The sequence below is a fragment of the Nanorana parkeri genome, unplaced genomic scaffold (assembly GCF_000935625.1).
Source record: "Nanorana parkeri isolate BGI_ZX_2015 unplaced genomic scaffold, ASM93562v1 scaffold575, whole genome shotgun sequence".
NCBI lineage: Eukaryota > Metazoa > Chordata > Amphibia > Anura > Dicroglossidae > Nanorana > Nanorana parkeri.
In genome coordinates this window covers 1,004,252-1,020,527 of record NW_017306843.1, presented here as the reverse complement: position 1 = coordinate 1,020,527, position 16,276 = coordinate 1,004,252, and the positions used below count along the sequence as shown (strand labels likewise).

Below are 16,276 nucleotides of genomic sequence, written 5' to 3'. Positions count from 1 at the left end.
GCTACAAGAGCAGACTTGGAAAGCTTTCAGGCTTGAGTTATATGACCTTGACTATTAACAAAAATGTATCTTATTTGTGTATCACTCAGCTGGAGATCCTCAAATCATCTCTGAATTGGTGCCGACACTGTCCTTCCTTCTGGAGCGTTGGCTACTTTACAACACACACAGGGACCATGGGGAACAAATATAGCCACCCTCCAGAAGGAAGGACAGTGTCAGCACCAATTCAGAGCTGATTTAAGGGTTCTACAGCTGAGTGATACACAAATTAGATACATTTGTTGGTAATAGTTACGGTACTTGAATGTATATTTAACTTCTGAGTTTAGCATCACTTTAATTAGCTTGAGCTACTTAGCTCTGTCAAAAAATTAGTTTTTTATTTCGGCAAAACTGAAATAGCTAACCATGTAAGTGGAAGACTAGAGCACCACACACTGGCTCAAAAGAGAACACTATGAGGGGAATTTATCAAAATTACAGCAGACAAAATCTGGAGCAGCTGTGCTGAGCAACCAATCAGCTTTCACTTTCATTTTCAAATCTTAACTGAAGAGAGAAGCTGATTGGTTGCCCTGAGCAACTGCTACACATTTTCAGCTTCAGTTTTCATTAATTCTCCTTAATATATTATAAATACCTAAATGAAAAATAAAACTATTTCTTATCTTTTTTTTTTTAGTGTTTTAATAAATTAAGGAAATGTGCAAAACCAATAAACATTCCCTTTAAGTAACTAAGTGAAGAATGTGAGCTGAATAACAGTACCATTATAATGACCTATTACAGAGAAGGGTATTTTACGATCTTTCATTCTATGCATTCCATGTGCATATATCGTAGAGATATATTACTGAAATAAGCTGCTTAAGATCACATAAATAAATTGGGGCATTCTGTCTTCCAGTGCTGATCCTCAAGTGCTGTCCTTTTTCCAAAGAATGTACATTGATTGTAGGAAATTGCAAGAAATGGCATGAAGCCTTCAGTTCCTGCCAGCACCGTATAGAAAATCTGACATACAATACTTCATGCAGCCCTAAATTATACTCTACAGAAGAAATGTGATATGGAAGAGTGATTTGTGGCTTTTTTAAAACCTGAACACAGTTTGTAATAACACCTACTCCTCCTAAACAATTCAATTTTTTTTACTTTATTGGAGCCAAGTAGCATCAGACCACAAACTTCTGTTTTGAAAGTTAAATGCAGTTTGAAAAAAAAAAAAAAAGTATGTTGCACGGCCTCCTTACTTCACTTGTACAGCAATAAAGTAAATATAACTGTACCTCATCGCAGCATGAACGCAAGGCACTGTAAAGTAGATCTACACCCTAGGTGGATGATAGTTATCATAAGAAGTTGCCTCTTTGTCATAGAATACTGTTTTCACCCATTCTCATCTTTTTTTCAGTGCTGCTTATCTCTTCCTGTTTACATGCACACTATCTATCTAGTTTAGGCTACAACTCATTGCTTTGGATTGGCTTTCTGAAAATGATGATGATATAGTAGGAGGTGCCCACACAATGTGTCAGCACTGCTGCTTGTACTTTTTGTCCAAGGCACATGTGACAGAGTGACAACACACGAGGTAAATTCTGAGACAGTTGCCACCCTAAAACAGGAAATGCACAAGGACCATTATGGAAGTATGACCAGGTATTTTTTATGAAAACTGCATATTTGAAAAGATTGAAAACAACTTTTTAATTTTCATTATCATGTTAAAATTCTTTGAGATTTTAGTGGTCGGGTTTAGATTTACTTTAACTAGCTCAGTGCTTCTCCTTCCCATTAGAATCTATCACATACAACAGCTCAGAATAGGAATTTATGACAGCCTGCTCATCCCCCATCTTCAGCTTGGCATATGCAGTAGGTCTGTTGCCATCTGCTCTTTAGCTTAGTACATGGGCAGAATTGTTTAGTGAGGAAGGAGCACCATGCTCTCATAGTTCCCAGCTAACCATCATTTAGGGGTTGTCCCTCTTTTGAAACCAAATCCCTTTTGTCCCTCTTTTCTCCCTCAGATGTCCCTCTTTTCTCCCTCAGATGTCCCTCTTTTGGTCTGATATATAGACCTTCATAACAAAAATTACTATGTAACTACAAAACGTGTTATACTACACTAAACCTTTCATCCAACCACTATATCTCTGCATTTAATATTTTGAGGAGCTAATATAAAGGAAAAGTAGTGGTAAGAAAAATAATTTGTGGTTTTTAAACATTAATTTTATGCGTTTTCATTCTTTGTGATCCACATAATAATAGTAATAATAAATAGACGCCTAAAAGTCTAAAACAAATGATATAATACAGTATTATAGCACCAGTTCCAAAAAAAGTTGGGACGCTGTGTAAAATCTACATAAAACCAGAATGTAATTTGCAAATCTCATGAACCTGTATTTTATTCACAATAGAAAACCTATCAAACTGTGCCTATGCCCCCTGACCTAATTATAAAAGATATTTTTAAGTGTTTTCACCCAACAATCACACAACTTTCACTCACGATTCATACAATTTTCTAATTGGATTTAACTGTGAAAATGTTTGCATCCTCCGTGAAATTTATGTTACTCTTGTGTGTAAACATTTTTAAATAGACCCTTTTTATATATTTTCAAGCAAGTTATCATACATTGACAAATGCAATAAACATATATAAAATGTTGCAATGTAAAACCAACACACATAGTTTAAGATGCAAAAAGTGGGCCCATCGACTCTTCTTACTTTTATATCCATTGTTTAATGGCAGGCCTGTAATACTCAATGGAAACTTTTTAGTCACCCATTTCTTCTATATGGGACTGAGTGATTATTTGACTTGAAAAGTCAAGGCAAATGTAAGAAAGAAAAAAAAACATGTAGTACATCTCCGCAATGCATGCACATTTCTCCATATCATAACCCTTTAAAGATCCTGCAAGTACAGAAAATAACTGTTAATCTGCCAGAAATTCTCTTAGCCCATAAAGCCCCGTTATAGTTTGACAGCACACAGCTTATTTGTGGACCGATTGGTGTCAGTGCTACACGGGTGTCATTTGCTAAACTACCCAGCCACTCTCACTCTTAGATCTCTACAACATAAAGGCTAATTATTCTGTGGTTCATAAGAACTAAGAGGATTAAATAGGCTCTGTAAGGTAAGACAGGGAGTTTACAGAGAACACATGGCAGCTCTGAATGTCTGACAACATTCCAGGAGAGGTCGTCCCATTTGTTCACCTGTTAACTTCAGAATATGAGTTTGCTATTCCCCCTTCTAGGTAAGGCTAAGATTTAATTAAACTTAGGGCTTGTTCACACCGAAAGCGTGTGCTTTCCAGAGCGGTAGCTGCTGGAACGCATCGTGATCACTGAGAAACTTCCCCCCGCAAGCCCTATTTTTAATACAATAGATTTTTATTGAGATTTTTACTTGTCAAAATGCCCTGTATCGGGCCCGATTCCGATGCTAGCATCGGTATCAGGACATCCCTAATTTTTTCCACAGTTTCATTAACAAGGTAGGTACAGTAGGTACAGAAAATAAAAACATAAGAACACAAAATAAAAGAAAACACAAATAGCAGTCAACTTATAGTTGTGGGTATCATATAATCCAATAATTGATATTACAGTATTCAGTAACCATATTTAAGGCTCATCTCAAACCTCGCAGTCTATCAATTGTTACCAGATGTTCCATAAGTAAAATAATATAAGATCTAACATAGTCCAGCTCTATAAGGAGCAAAATCTGGCATTGTTGTGTCAGACCACCAGACCCATGGGAGCCACTTCTCAAATTTTGGTAATGTGCCTTCTTTATACGCTATACGTTTTTCGTAGTGGTAATGGAGCTTCACTATGGATAGGATTTCACCAGTTGAAGAGGGGGGATTGCATTTTTCCATTTCCTGACAATAGTAAGCCTGGCTGCCAATAATATATCTGTCGTTAAGTGTCTAAACTTTGCTGGGAAGTGTTCAATCCCCAAAGAGAGGACCGCCAGGGCAGGTGATGGGTCTACCAATGTTCCTGTGATGTCAGTTATGATCTGGAAGGTCGCCCTCTAAAAGTTTGCGAGGTGTTTGCACTCCCATAAAATGTGGTGTAGGGTGCCCTCAAGCCCGCAGCCCCTCCAGCACAATGGGGAAGATGAAGCAAACATCCTGGCCAACCTGTGTGGTGTATAGTACCTTTGCAGGGATATTTTGTAGTGTAGATCCCATAGTTCCACACATCTAGTGGTCTTGAGAGTGCATGAGAGGGCCTGTAGCCACGGGCTCTCGGAGAAAGTACTTTTGAGGTCCCTTTCCCATTTCTCAAAAGGTTTAACGTTGATAAAGGACGTTTTATTATATAGTAGAGAGTAGAATAATGATATTCCCCCCTTAGGTGAGTTCTCGAAATAAAACCTCCAGGCTGGGTAAGGTATTTTGCAATATACGTGGGGATTGGAATGTAGCACATTTAATTTGGAGATATTGGAGGAAACAACTGGAGGGTAGGCCATAGCGGAGAGACAGGGCCGTAAAAGGTTGTATTTTACGTCTAGGAGCCAGTCTTGTATGTGGCGGATCCCTCTGGATGTCCAATCCCATAGGGATAAAGAGGGAAGTAAAGCTCTGAGAGCTTCTAATGGGGAAAGTAGAGTGCGCATTGAGTCGGATGGATGGTGAGGGAGAAGTAAAATCTTCCACGCCATGCTCGAGGCCTGAACACAAGGAGAGAGGGTCTTCAGTATCGGCTCAGAGAGCAGGTGGGTTATATACATGAGATGTGAAGTGGCTCCGGGGGTCAGTGCCTTTTCTACCTCCTGCCAGAGGGTAGGACCTTGAGAGTGGAACCATGGTCTCAACTGGTCCAGCAACACTGCTATGTAATCTTTTAAGTCTGGATAGCTCATGCCCCCTACTTTCCTGTGTCTAGTCAGGATACTCCTAAAGCATCGCGGCTTCTTTCCCTGCCATACAAAAACATTGAGGGCCCTATGGAGTCCCTTAAAGAAGTTATCTGGGATAGAGATAGGAAGCGTCCTAAACAGGTACATCAAGCGGGGAAGGACCATCATCTTAAAGACTGTCAGTCTGGCCGACCATGACAGAAAGGTTTTATCCATGGTTTTGAGCATGCCCGGCAAAGTCCCCAAGAAGGATTGGTAGTTGCTCTCAAACAGGGAAGAACACTTTCTAGTCATTACAGTGCCCAAGTATGATATGCCATCCTCTTTCCACACGTAGGGAAAAGAGGAATGCATCTCCCTCCTAGCCTTAGGGTGTACTCTCATATCAAGGATGTGTGATTTGGATGTATTCACTTTGTAATATGGTATTTCACCAAACCTGCCAAGCAAAGTGGATATCGCTGGCAGCGATTTGGTGGGATTTGTGAGACACAGAAGAACATCGTCCGCAAATAGACTAATAACATGGGATGTACCATTCAGAGTTACGCCAGAAATGTCAGGATGTGATCTAACCATCATAGCCAAAGGTTCCATTAAGAGATAAAAAATGAGGGGGGATAAGGGGCATCCCTGTCTCGTGCCATTTGAAATAGAAAACAGAACGGACAGGGCTCCAGAGGTATATACCTGGGCAGTCGGGGTAGAGTACAGTGCTAGAACAGCTGACAAAATCCAGCCTGTGAACCCAAATCTGTGCAGTACCCGGGACAGGTAATTCCAGTTGATTCGGTCAAACGCCTTCTCTGCGTCCAAAGTGAGGAGCAGAGAAGGCGTTTTAGAACGTTCTATGTGGGGTATTAAGTTGATGACTCTACGAGTTGCATCTGGGGCCCCTCGATTCTTAATGAAGCCGGATTGATCCGGATGGATTAGAGATGGGAGCACGTCCATCATGCGAAGTGCCAGAGTTTTTGCACGCAAGCCCTATTTTTTGCGTTTGCAGTGGAACGGAACGCTGGCACAGTTTTGCCACGCGTCTGATTGTGCAGGGGGGGATTGAATTCACTGCACCCTCCCACCCCAAAACGCGGGGGGAAGTTTCTCAGCGATTTGCAGTGCGTTCCAGCAGCTACCGCTCGAACGCACACGCTTTCGGTGTGAACAAGGCCTTAGTCTATTCTTGTCAGGCAAACATAAGCAAAAACAACTCTTCAATGACCAAATACAATAAGGTAGGCCTAATGACTTATGCCCTCAAACATGTTTATATAATGATGATAAATTATGTTTGTTTATATAGACATGTTTTTATTGGAGAAAATTATAACTAGAATTTCTTAAGAGGAACCATTTATATTTACTTTACTGAAAGTTGAGTTCCATCCATGGGCACAATTTCCAAATGTCCTTAGTAAATTATATTCAAAATAATGTAACTGCAAATTTTCTTACAATGCTGATGATGACCTGTCCACGTGTGGTCACAGCAGGCAAGCACCAACTGTCAGGACATGGATTGGACTGGTTGGAAAATTGTATTTTAAAAAATTTAAATCATTAGATTGGTTGCTTTAGACTACATGCATTTCTCTAGCAACGAGAATTTTGAGGTCTCCAATAACATCTTACATGTTTCTCCTAGCACAGGGTAAGACTTTCTTAGACAGAAGAGATTAATGATTATCAGTGGGGTTAGCAACAGGGTTTGTAGAGATACCTAACACTAAGTGAAGAATATATACTATGAGCCCCTTTGTTGCAGGCCTCCAATTTCCTACCATTATTAAGAGGTCCCTGCAATGTTCTTCACTCTTTCTGCCTGGTATTGTACTTCTTCATACAAGTACCTCTATAGTACTGGTACCGTAGCTGGTCAGGTTATGTAATTAGGCATGGCAAGCGGGAGCAGATGGACCGATTCACGATGGCAAGGGTTGTCCCCACAATGACTGCTTCACTAGGATACATGTCCTTTTTTGCTTACATTTGTGAAGTGTTTATTATTTGCACTAGACAAGATTAGACTTATAATCATTTCTGTATTTTTCAGTCTTTTTTTTTTCCTATGCGGTTCACACTGAAAGTTCATGGCTCTGTCCCTTTGATGCTTTCAGAGATTATCAGATGGGGTTGCATAGTTACACAAGTTCCCATAGTTTTTTTCCATCTTGAGAGAACAGTTGGGCCATTGTAACACATTGGCTTCTATACTTCAATTGTTCTCTCACCTAATTTATATAGTAATCGTAACATATTTACATTGCAGGGACTAGTTATTATTGAAAGGATGAGAGAGATCTGTGCCATGCATTGATTGGTAAGCTTCATAAATATCTGAAATGTATTAAATTCCTTTCAGCCTCTCTGTAACAGGAGATTCTGTGGTCTGGTTTCTATACTGGTAACACGTTTCAGCATCTTCAAAGCAGGGTCTGTATTCCCGTTATTCGCCATACACTGAACATTCTGCCAATTGGAACACCTGAGCCAACCAGCTTTATGTTTTAGAGACAGAATATAGTATAATTTGCAAACTTGTTACTGTGTAAATATTTATATGAAAGCATTAAGAGCTCAAGAGGGATTTTGTCACCATCTGTCATATGTTTTATTGATGTCACTGGCAAATATTGACTAGTGTCAAGAGGATAAACTGTAATTTGATTAGCAGATAATTGGTCCATAGTGCCAGATTTAAAGAAATCTGATAAGCAGCTCTTGTATATAAAACAAAAATGTCTAAAAAAATAAACTGTACATTAGTATCTGAACAGGCAGAAGCCCTTGACATGTTTGAATTGTTTGTATACCTGCATCTGCTCTCTGCATATCATATACCCTTGTGGTATGTTTTGAAGTTTGAAACTGTCACCTTGAATATTAACACTTCTACATTGAGCTCAAAGATTTGTAAATATCTCAAGTAACCTGTGCACACTGAAGATAACTGCGTTGTAGGCTCAGTTCACTACAACATCTATATTTTCCACAATGATTATTATTTTCACCAATCTGGCTGAAGATAATTGTTATGCTAAACAACACATGGGATATAACTTAGTGAATGTATAAATTCACTGCAATGATGGAAAGCATATGTTTTCTAACAATTTCAAGTCCAACAGATATTAGCTGTAATATATTGGATATTAAATAATAATAGTGTTGTTATTATTATTTGTGTATTTATTTGTGTGTACAAAAGGAAAATCAAATGTATTTTTATCTTTCCTGCAACATTGAACACTACTATTTCTGATGGGTACTTCCAGGCTCAGTTTACTCATTAACAAATATTTGATTCCACCTTAGGTTACTAGTATGACGTCTGTTCACATTGCTGTGAATAAGTAACACTGCTTTGCTGATTGCATGTGGTATTTCTCCCACGATAAAATAATACACCGTAATAGCAGTTCTATATAAACTCAAGGCACAGCGGTATAAACTTGATGAGGTTACTGGTGGGATCCCAAAGGCATATAATTATGGCACACTGAGAACGCAGACAAGGGTTACACAAACAAAACTCCTCTGCTTATGTTCACTGTTTGAGAAAATTTCACTTTCAACAAATCCCTCTTCATCTCTCTAACGTTTAGAATGCGTACACAGCGACCGTAATTAATGGAACCCCATTCTGTACCTCTGCCAAGGAAGCCTACAGTCTTATGACGAAAACTCCCCCCTGTGTCTCATCACTGAAATGCTCTGCGGTATTCCTTGTTTTTCTTGGAAAGGTAATATGTTCCGTTTTCAACAAATTTTGGTGTGGTGTCATTCATAGTGTGTATTATATTGTTTGGGAGCTTTCTATAAAAAAAACAGAGACACAAAGAGTGAACATTTCCACCTCAGGAACCTATAAAACTCCAGCTTTTTCTAGTATAGACTACAAAAAAAAAGAATACCTTGATTGGCTTCTGTTTTTAATACCCTCACCCTTTCCTCCCTACAGTTTCGATAGAATATCTGTAATAGACCAATAACCCATGGCAACAGAGGTATCGGTCACTGGTGTTCCATGGCAACAGAGGTATCGGTCGCTGATGTTCCATGGCAACAGAGGTATCGGTCCCTGATGTTCCATGGCAACAGAGGTATCGGTCACTGATGTTCCATGGCAAAAGAAGTATCAGTCACTGATGTGGGTTCATATAATAAGCAAAGGTTAATGCCTAACAGGGTGAAGAGTTTGGAGAAGTCAGGAGAAGTGAACAATCTAGGACAACATAGCTGAACTGGAAAGTGAGACGAATTGGAGAATTTTTCCAAATCGGCTATTTTGGCCTAGATTGTTCACTTCTCCTGCCTTCTCCAAACTCTTCACCCTTTAGTGAATAACCCTGTAAGTGTTGTTACTCTCCGAAACAATCCGAAATAGTCTCTGCTGACCAAAATTTAGTGGAAATTATTACAACAGATTACTCACTGTACATTATTATTGCTTTTCGGGCTACATTATGAAATAAGCTCATGTGTGCATTGGAGAACTAAAAAAAAAGACTTTTTATATCCGATATCTCAATCAAACTTGAATGAAACATTTTAAAGAAAATTCTGCATATTGTCCTCTGCGTATGGTCATTGACTGCCCAGCACATGAGTGGTGGTGCCATTAGGAACTACCATAGGAACTACCATAGGGTATAATGGCAGTCCACCTGTGCATGTGCCAAGTTAATGATAGGGATGATTGTTTTAGTCTATGGTAATTCCTGTGTCCCCACCCCTATCCTCGGCACTCAGGATTTTGCACATAACGGAATGCAGGCTGCATAGGCAGTGGGACGCCCATGTAGCTTAAAAGCTAGACTTACACAGATGATGTATGTGATGTTGAAGGGGGAGGGTTTCTTTCTTACACTTTAACCACTCACTCAGAGCAGGCTTATTCAGCAAAGCAATGCAGAGTCAGTGATCATGTGTAAGGTGCCTTTTCCTACAGCAACAAGTCAGATTTCTGTTTACTGTGATCCAGCCATTTAATAAATGTGGTCTCATAGGTTTGGTGGGTTATGCACAACTTCATGGAGTCAGATTGTGTTCACACCTGGCTACAGTGTCTCAAATGATTTTTCCTGCTCAGCCTTTGTATTTTTTGGCAGATTAATTCTGAAAACCCCAGATAACCTTTACTGCAGTCTGTTACAGATTTCAGTAATGGATGTTATACATGCAAACTAGCTCAAAATAAAAGAAACGAGGGCTGTATATAAGCCAAAACTGCTTTGTGACTGGCTTTCTTTAATGACTGGTTCACATAAGGTCTTTCATGCAGTTTGATGCATTCTCCAGCAAAAGCAGAATGCATGTATTAACCTCTAATTGTTCATTTAAAGTGGGTTGTTTACACCGATGTTCTGCACTGAGGCACAACCTGCCAGCTGCACTGACCTTCTTTTTCCCCATTTAAAGGAGAACTATGATGTGAGTGCTATTCACTCACCTCATAGTTCTAGCCGACCTGTGACAATGAGACTGTCACAGGCCAGCTTAGTAGATCGGGAGGTGAGCGAACACATATCGGCGTTCGCTCACTTCTCGATCCTGTCACGGCTCTCTGCCGTGACGGGGGGGCTCGATTCCCCCCGCTCCGATCCGCCAGCGCTGATTGGCGGAACGGACCGGGGGGGGCGGGTACAGCTGGCTCTGCCTCTAGATAGGCAGAGCCAGCTGTCAGTCACGCAGCTGGGCGGATCCCGGCACAATTGTCGGGATGCGCTTCAGCTGCGGCATCTCAGTATACCGTGAGCTACAGCTCGCGGTATACTGAGCCTAGGGTGATGGGAGGACGCTAGTTTGTGTCCTCCCGTTACCCTAAGGAGAACTATGGGGAAAAGCCCTGACCCCATAGTTCTCCTTTAAGTTTGATGGAGCACTTCACAATGCAGCTATGCTCCCATGCACTTCCTGTTACATAGTTTCAGGGAGTTCAAGTATTTGTAAAGCCAAAACTTGTTTTTGTTTCAGATAGAATGTGGAAGGATTATAACCCCTGTCCACGGGCGTATCTGCAGATCATGGGGCCCAGTAGCAAAGTTTTGTTGAGGCCCCCAGCTACCTCCTTAATGCCAGCGATTTTCAAGTCAAGGAGCAGATGGGATATATGCTTAGTCTCCTCCTGCGCATCTGATCTCAGCTCTTCTTTATGGAAATGTCAGTCCCAATAGCAACTTCTGCAATCTTCAATTGGGCCCCCTTCCACCCCAAGACTTCACTTGTTACGTCATTGCCCCTGTATGGTTCTTATTGATGTGTGCCTGGCAGGGAGATTCGCCCTTTCTATCTATTGGTCCTGGTGACCACTGTCTCCAGTACAGAAAGTAATGGGAAATCCAACAGTTTTGAGTGTTCAAAAGAATAGGAGATGAGGGGACGTGCCACCGAAAGAAAAAAACATACCACTCTCTACTCTATCCATAACTAGTTTACTTTCTATTTGAGAGTAATTAACACTTCTGAAATAGTGACCTTTCTCAATAACGAGTTCTCTTTAAGTGTAGTAACCCATAGCAGATATTCTTTACTGCATAAGATCAAATGTGTCTGAATATTCTATAGAGTAAGAACTCTCTGTAAAAGTTACACTGAAAGGCATGTTAAATGTAATGTTTTAAACATTTATTTTCCCGTCAGGTCTTTGTTGTGTGTTTCACAGTATTTGGAGGACTAATGGCTTTTAATTACCATCGAGAATTGCGTGTTTGGGTCATCCCGTTGCTGTTGGTTGCTTTCTTTGCTTATCTGGTTGCACACAGTTTCTTATCTCTGTTTGAAAGTGTTGTACATAGTCTGCTCCTGTGTTACGCAATAGACATTGAGACCAATGATGGCTCATCTGAAAAACCCTACTTCATGGATCAGGAACTGATGGTGAGTAAGCATTCATGTCTCCAACTCTTATGTTCATTGACACTTAAAGCGGACCTTTACACTCCAGAATTTAAAATCTACCAATGCATCCCTCTATGTATGATGAATAATAATAACATAGTCATGTCAGGTGAAAAATGCTGTGATTTTTAAATACTTACTTCAGTTACTTCAGTTTGGCAAAGCAATGCACACTGGGATTGCCTTGTCATCAGCAGTAAGGATGGGCTCGGGCGTGTCCGCAGCTCCACGTGCCGAGCCCGCCAGGAAGCTGACAGCGCGCCAATCACAGGTACTGAGGCATTTTCTCGGTCCGCAGCTGCAGAGATCGGGAAATGTCTCAGTGCCTGTGATTGGCGCTGCGCGCTGTCAGCTTCCTAGCGGGCTCGGCACGTGGACATGCGAACACGCCCGAGCCCATCCTTAATCAGCAGAGCATTGCTGCGAAATCACATCTGTAATCTTATGAGATCTCAGGGAAAGGCATTTTCCTCCCCTGTGATGATGTGCATGATCGCATGTCCTAGTCACATGTGCTAGAAATCCAGAAAGTACTAGGAGAGCTAGTAACCTGCCCTTAGTAAACATGGCCACTGTCATGGTATTTTTAGCACCAGTTCACATCGCAGCGTGCAGATCCAAAACAGGTCCAGAGCAGGTAAAAAAAAACTGTAGCAGGCCCTATTTTACCTGCTCTGGATCTGCAAACACATCAAATGCCTGGAACGCACTGAAAGCCCATGTTAAACTACAACAACAAAAAAACGCATCTAAAAGACTAGCGTGCGTGTGCAGAAACCTGACCGGATCTGCTCTGCATTTGGTGTGAACAAGGCCTAAAGGTCCTCTTTAAAAGGCACCTTCTTTTTTGGTGAAGTTGTCCAACATGCTTCATCCCGAATCCAGAGAGCTTTCCTAAATAAATATAGATATAGTAAAATGCACCCAACATCTGAGCGGGAGGTCTAGACTGCAGCTTAAAATGTGAGGCCCCTAACTGGCCAGTAAAGATGGGGCTGTAGATTCCCCACAATCTTTCCAAACCATAGAACAAACTTTGCATGAAGAACAAACAATTAACAGATTTCACAATGCATCAGCAGAAACCTCTTTTTTTTTTAATGCCAGGGAGATGTTTTGTTCCTAATTACAGCAAATTAGTAGAGGAGTAGTGAAGCATGTTTCATTATAGCGGGGGATCTTGTTGTGATTAAACTTGCTGACTGTAGCCAAATCCAGCCTACCTGTTCCTGGAATCATTGGTACACTGACAATGAAAATGCGTCCTCCCCCATTGCTAGAGACTAGTGGCGTTCTGCCAGAGCTAGACATAGAATCCAAATCACACTGTACAGCAAAATGATTTGTGTTGTAAGAAAAGTAGCACACTGTATTTATGTGGCACTTACAGTTTGTACTTGTGCAGGCATCAGCGGGACATCTAAAGGTATTACACAAATATATACATAGCTGCATTAATAACCATGATTTGATGGAACTTGAGATATTTCTCCTCTCCACATTTAATATATATCTTGATACAAACTATTTTAGGTTCTCAACCACTTCAGGCTACAGAGAAGTGGAGGGGGGACCACATGCAGCGTCCTTTAATGTGATTACGAGACTGGAAGTCGGCTTCCTCAATACCACATTTACCTCAAAGATTTTCAGCACTTAAAATGTCTTTCGTTAAACAGAAGCTTGAAGATATTATTGAAGAGGATTTCCAGTAAAACTGAAGACTTGTTTATTCAGGAGCCTTCGCTCTGCTGTAGCTGTCAGGTGTATTCAGGGCAAAGATTTTCAGTTTTACAGATTTTAAGTGCAACTTGCCCGCTGCTGGTGAATGATGGTGACCAAACCATAAAATACAATGGTTCTTTATGGCCGTATTTACCAAAGTGTGTAACGCTTTTATGGTTAACAGTAGCCATTATAGTGGCCATTATGGAGAGGATAAAGTTCTGCTTAGAAAATGGATTGCTTAGTGTATGAACAGAGGTAGCAACTTATAAGAGTGGTAGTCAACCAATCCGGAATTGTAATATTAGTGCATGGCTGAACTTGGTTTCAGAAACACTGCTCTTTGATAAATAGTGTATTTTATTGGCTGGACTTCACACTGTCTAGCAATGTAAAATGGTCAGGGCAAGCATCCTTGGACATTGAGAAGTGGGAAGCTCTTTTTTTCACTCCTATGGGAAATGGGATCCCCCTTTGTTTGCATTGAGGAGCCCAATAAGGATGCCACCTGTCAGTTTTTGCTCCCTTGTCTAGCTTATAGAACCCAAATCCCTTATCCAGTTTTATGACATATATACTGTATAAGCAAATATTCAGTGGCAGGTGGCCATATAACCAGATGTCCCCACTCTGAAGTCTCCTCTCCTTACAGATCAGCCTCTAGTGAGTGGATATTCCAACATCCTGTGGTGATGAGATTTTCCCACAATGAACTTTGTCTTTGACAATCCTTGGTGCTTACTTTTACATGCAGTGACAAATGGTGACTAATAAAGCCAGGCCCCCTAGTTTAGAACCCATGCCTTTGACCACTGTCCACTATCAATCATAACAAATGGCGCTAACCCTAGCCCCAGTGAAATCCATTTCAATATGCCTTTTGTATAAGCCTACTTTTGCTGTATGTTGGATGTGTGCAACAATTATTGAACTGCGCTTTTATGATATATCTTGTGGCTTCAAACATTGGTTTTACAGACATTAATACACCAGAGTAGCAGCGACCCAGAGGCGATAAAGAACAGGCCACTGCAGAACGGAGAAGATGGAACTGAGCTTCGGCCAATAGCAAGAGCGGACTGAGCAGCTGATGTGTTCTCTGTAAAAGAAATATGGTGGATGGCCGGCTCTTACCTTGCTGGTACATTAACTAAAGCCGCAGCTGCTGCTCCTGACATATGAGGAGAGGAGAGGCCTAGCCATTCTTTTCCTGTAGGTCTTTGAGCCTGAAGGACTGTGTCCAGTGTCATTTCAGTGCCTTTTACATTCTTCACCCAACTACAGGGTGCACCATTTAGTAAATTATAATATACACAATAGAAAAGCTTTTATGCACTCGCCAATTTTATGTTACTGTTCACTATTTTCTTTAAAATACTAATATTTTTAAATATTGCTTTCAAGAACTATTTGAAATGTGTGCAGCCTGTGTTGTATGTGCTTTACCTATAAAGACTTTATGTAACACAGTAAAAACCATTCTATTTTTTATAAAAGATGTATGCTATACATGTACAGCCTTTCTATTTGTTGGATTCTTTGTATTGTGACATTAATATAAGGTGCATGTCCTGATAAGTGTGTGCTGCTAGCAGAGCTTTTATTGGTTCTTTTTTTTTTTTTGTTAAACACTTACAGGGTTATTCACAAAAGGGTGAAGAGTTTGGAGAAGGCAGGAGAAGTGAACAATCTAGAACAAAATAGCTGAACTGGAAAGATTTCCCAATGCAGCTCACTTTCCAGTTCAGCTATGTTGTCCTAGATTGTTCAGTTCTCCAAACTCTTCACCCTTCTCCAATCTCTTCACCCTTTTGTGAATAACCCTGTTAGACTTTCTTCCAGATTACACTGGTTGCAGGGAGACAACAGGTACACTTTATAATACATGGTATGCTTTCCAAGTGTTAAGACAAAATTGCCCTTTCTCTCTTTATGGTACAGTATGTAATTGCTAGAAAACATAATTTTTGCTAAAATTAGGAATTGGATGGGAAGGAGACAAAACAATGTGGAAATCAAGTATGTATGCAACTGAGTTACTGTGGAACAGGATTTGGCATTGCTGGAAGATTGATCAAAGCTGTGTGGTGGAAACTGCAATTCAGAATTTTTAAATACAAAATAATGTACGTAAGGAAGAAGAACCCTCTGATAGAGTACAATATTGGGGGTACAGTGTGGGCCAGAACTTCACAGTAAAAAGATTTTGGGGTGCCTATTTCAGATGATTGTAAAATGACCAGCGAGTGTGGTCAAGGGGTGGGGAAAGCAAATCAAATTCTTATTAGGGGGATCACTAGCAGCAGGAAGGAGGTCCTGATCCCCCTATATAGTTCTTTAGTTAGACCTCATTTAGAATACTGTGTCCAGTTCTGGAGACCTCAATTAACTATTATAATAATTATATATGTACAGTCTTAATGGGAAAGGAGATACATGGTTAAAACTAGTGATGCACTGATCCCCTTTTTTCCAGGAATCATGTACGAGTACCGATTATTGTTTTTTTAGTTTCTCACTGATACCGAATACCGATGCCGGCCTCCCGGGGTACTGTGGGCCTGGGTTCCTAATTCCCTGGGAAGCCGGTGTTCTATCAAAAGAACACCAGCTTCACGTTCCAAGGTAGCCTGGCTTCCTGACCAATCAGGAATCCAGGTGGGGCAGGTCATGACATGCCACCCGGCTTCCAGAATTAGTCAGGAAGCCAGGCTGCCTAGCAACAAAAGAAGCCGGCTTCCT

General features: G+C 40.7%; 1 protein-coding gene across 1 annotated transcript; it reads left to right on the top strand.

The window, feature by feature from the left end:
* Window positions 1–304: 304 nt before the first annotated feature.
* On the top strand, window positions 305–14,854 carry SLC44A3 (solute carrier family 44 member 3). The gene is made up of 5 exons (XM_018562377.1): window positions 305–309; window positions 4,763–4,765; window positions 8,515–8,652; window positions 11,552–11,788; window positions 14,513–14,854. The coding sequence occupies exons 3-5, from the start codon at window positions 8,584–8,586 to the stop codon at window positions 14,615–14,617; spliced, it is 411 nt and encodes a 136-aa protein (XP_018417879.1). The 5' UTR covers window positions 305–309; window positions 4,763–4,765; window positions 8,515–8,583; the 3' UTR covers window positions 14,618–14,854.
* The last annotated feature ends 1,422 nt before the right edge of the window (window positions 14,855–16,276 follow it).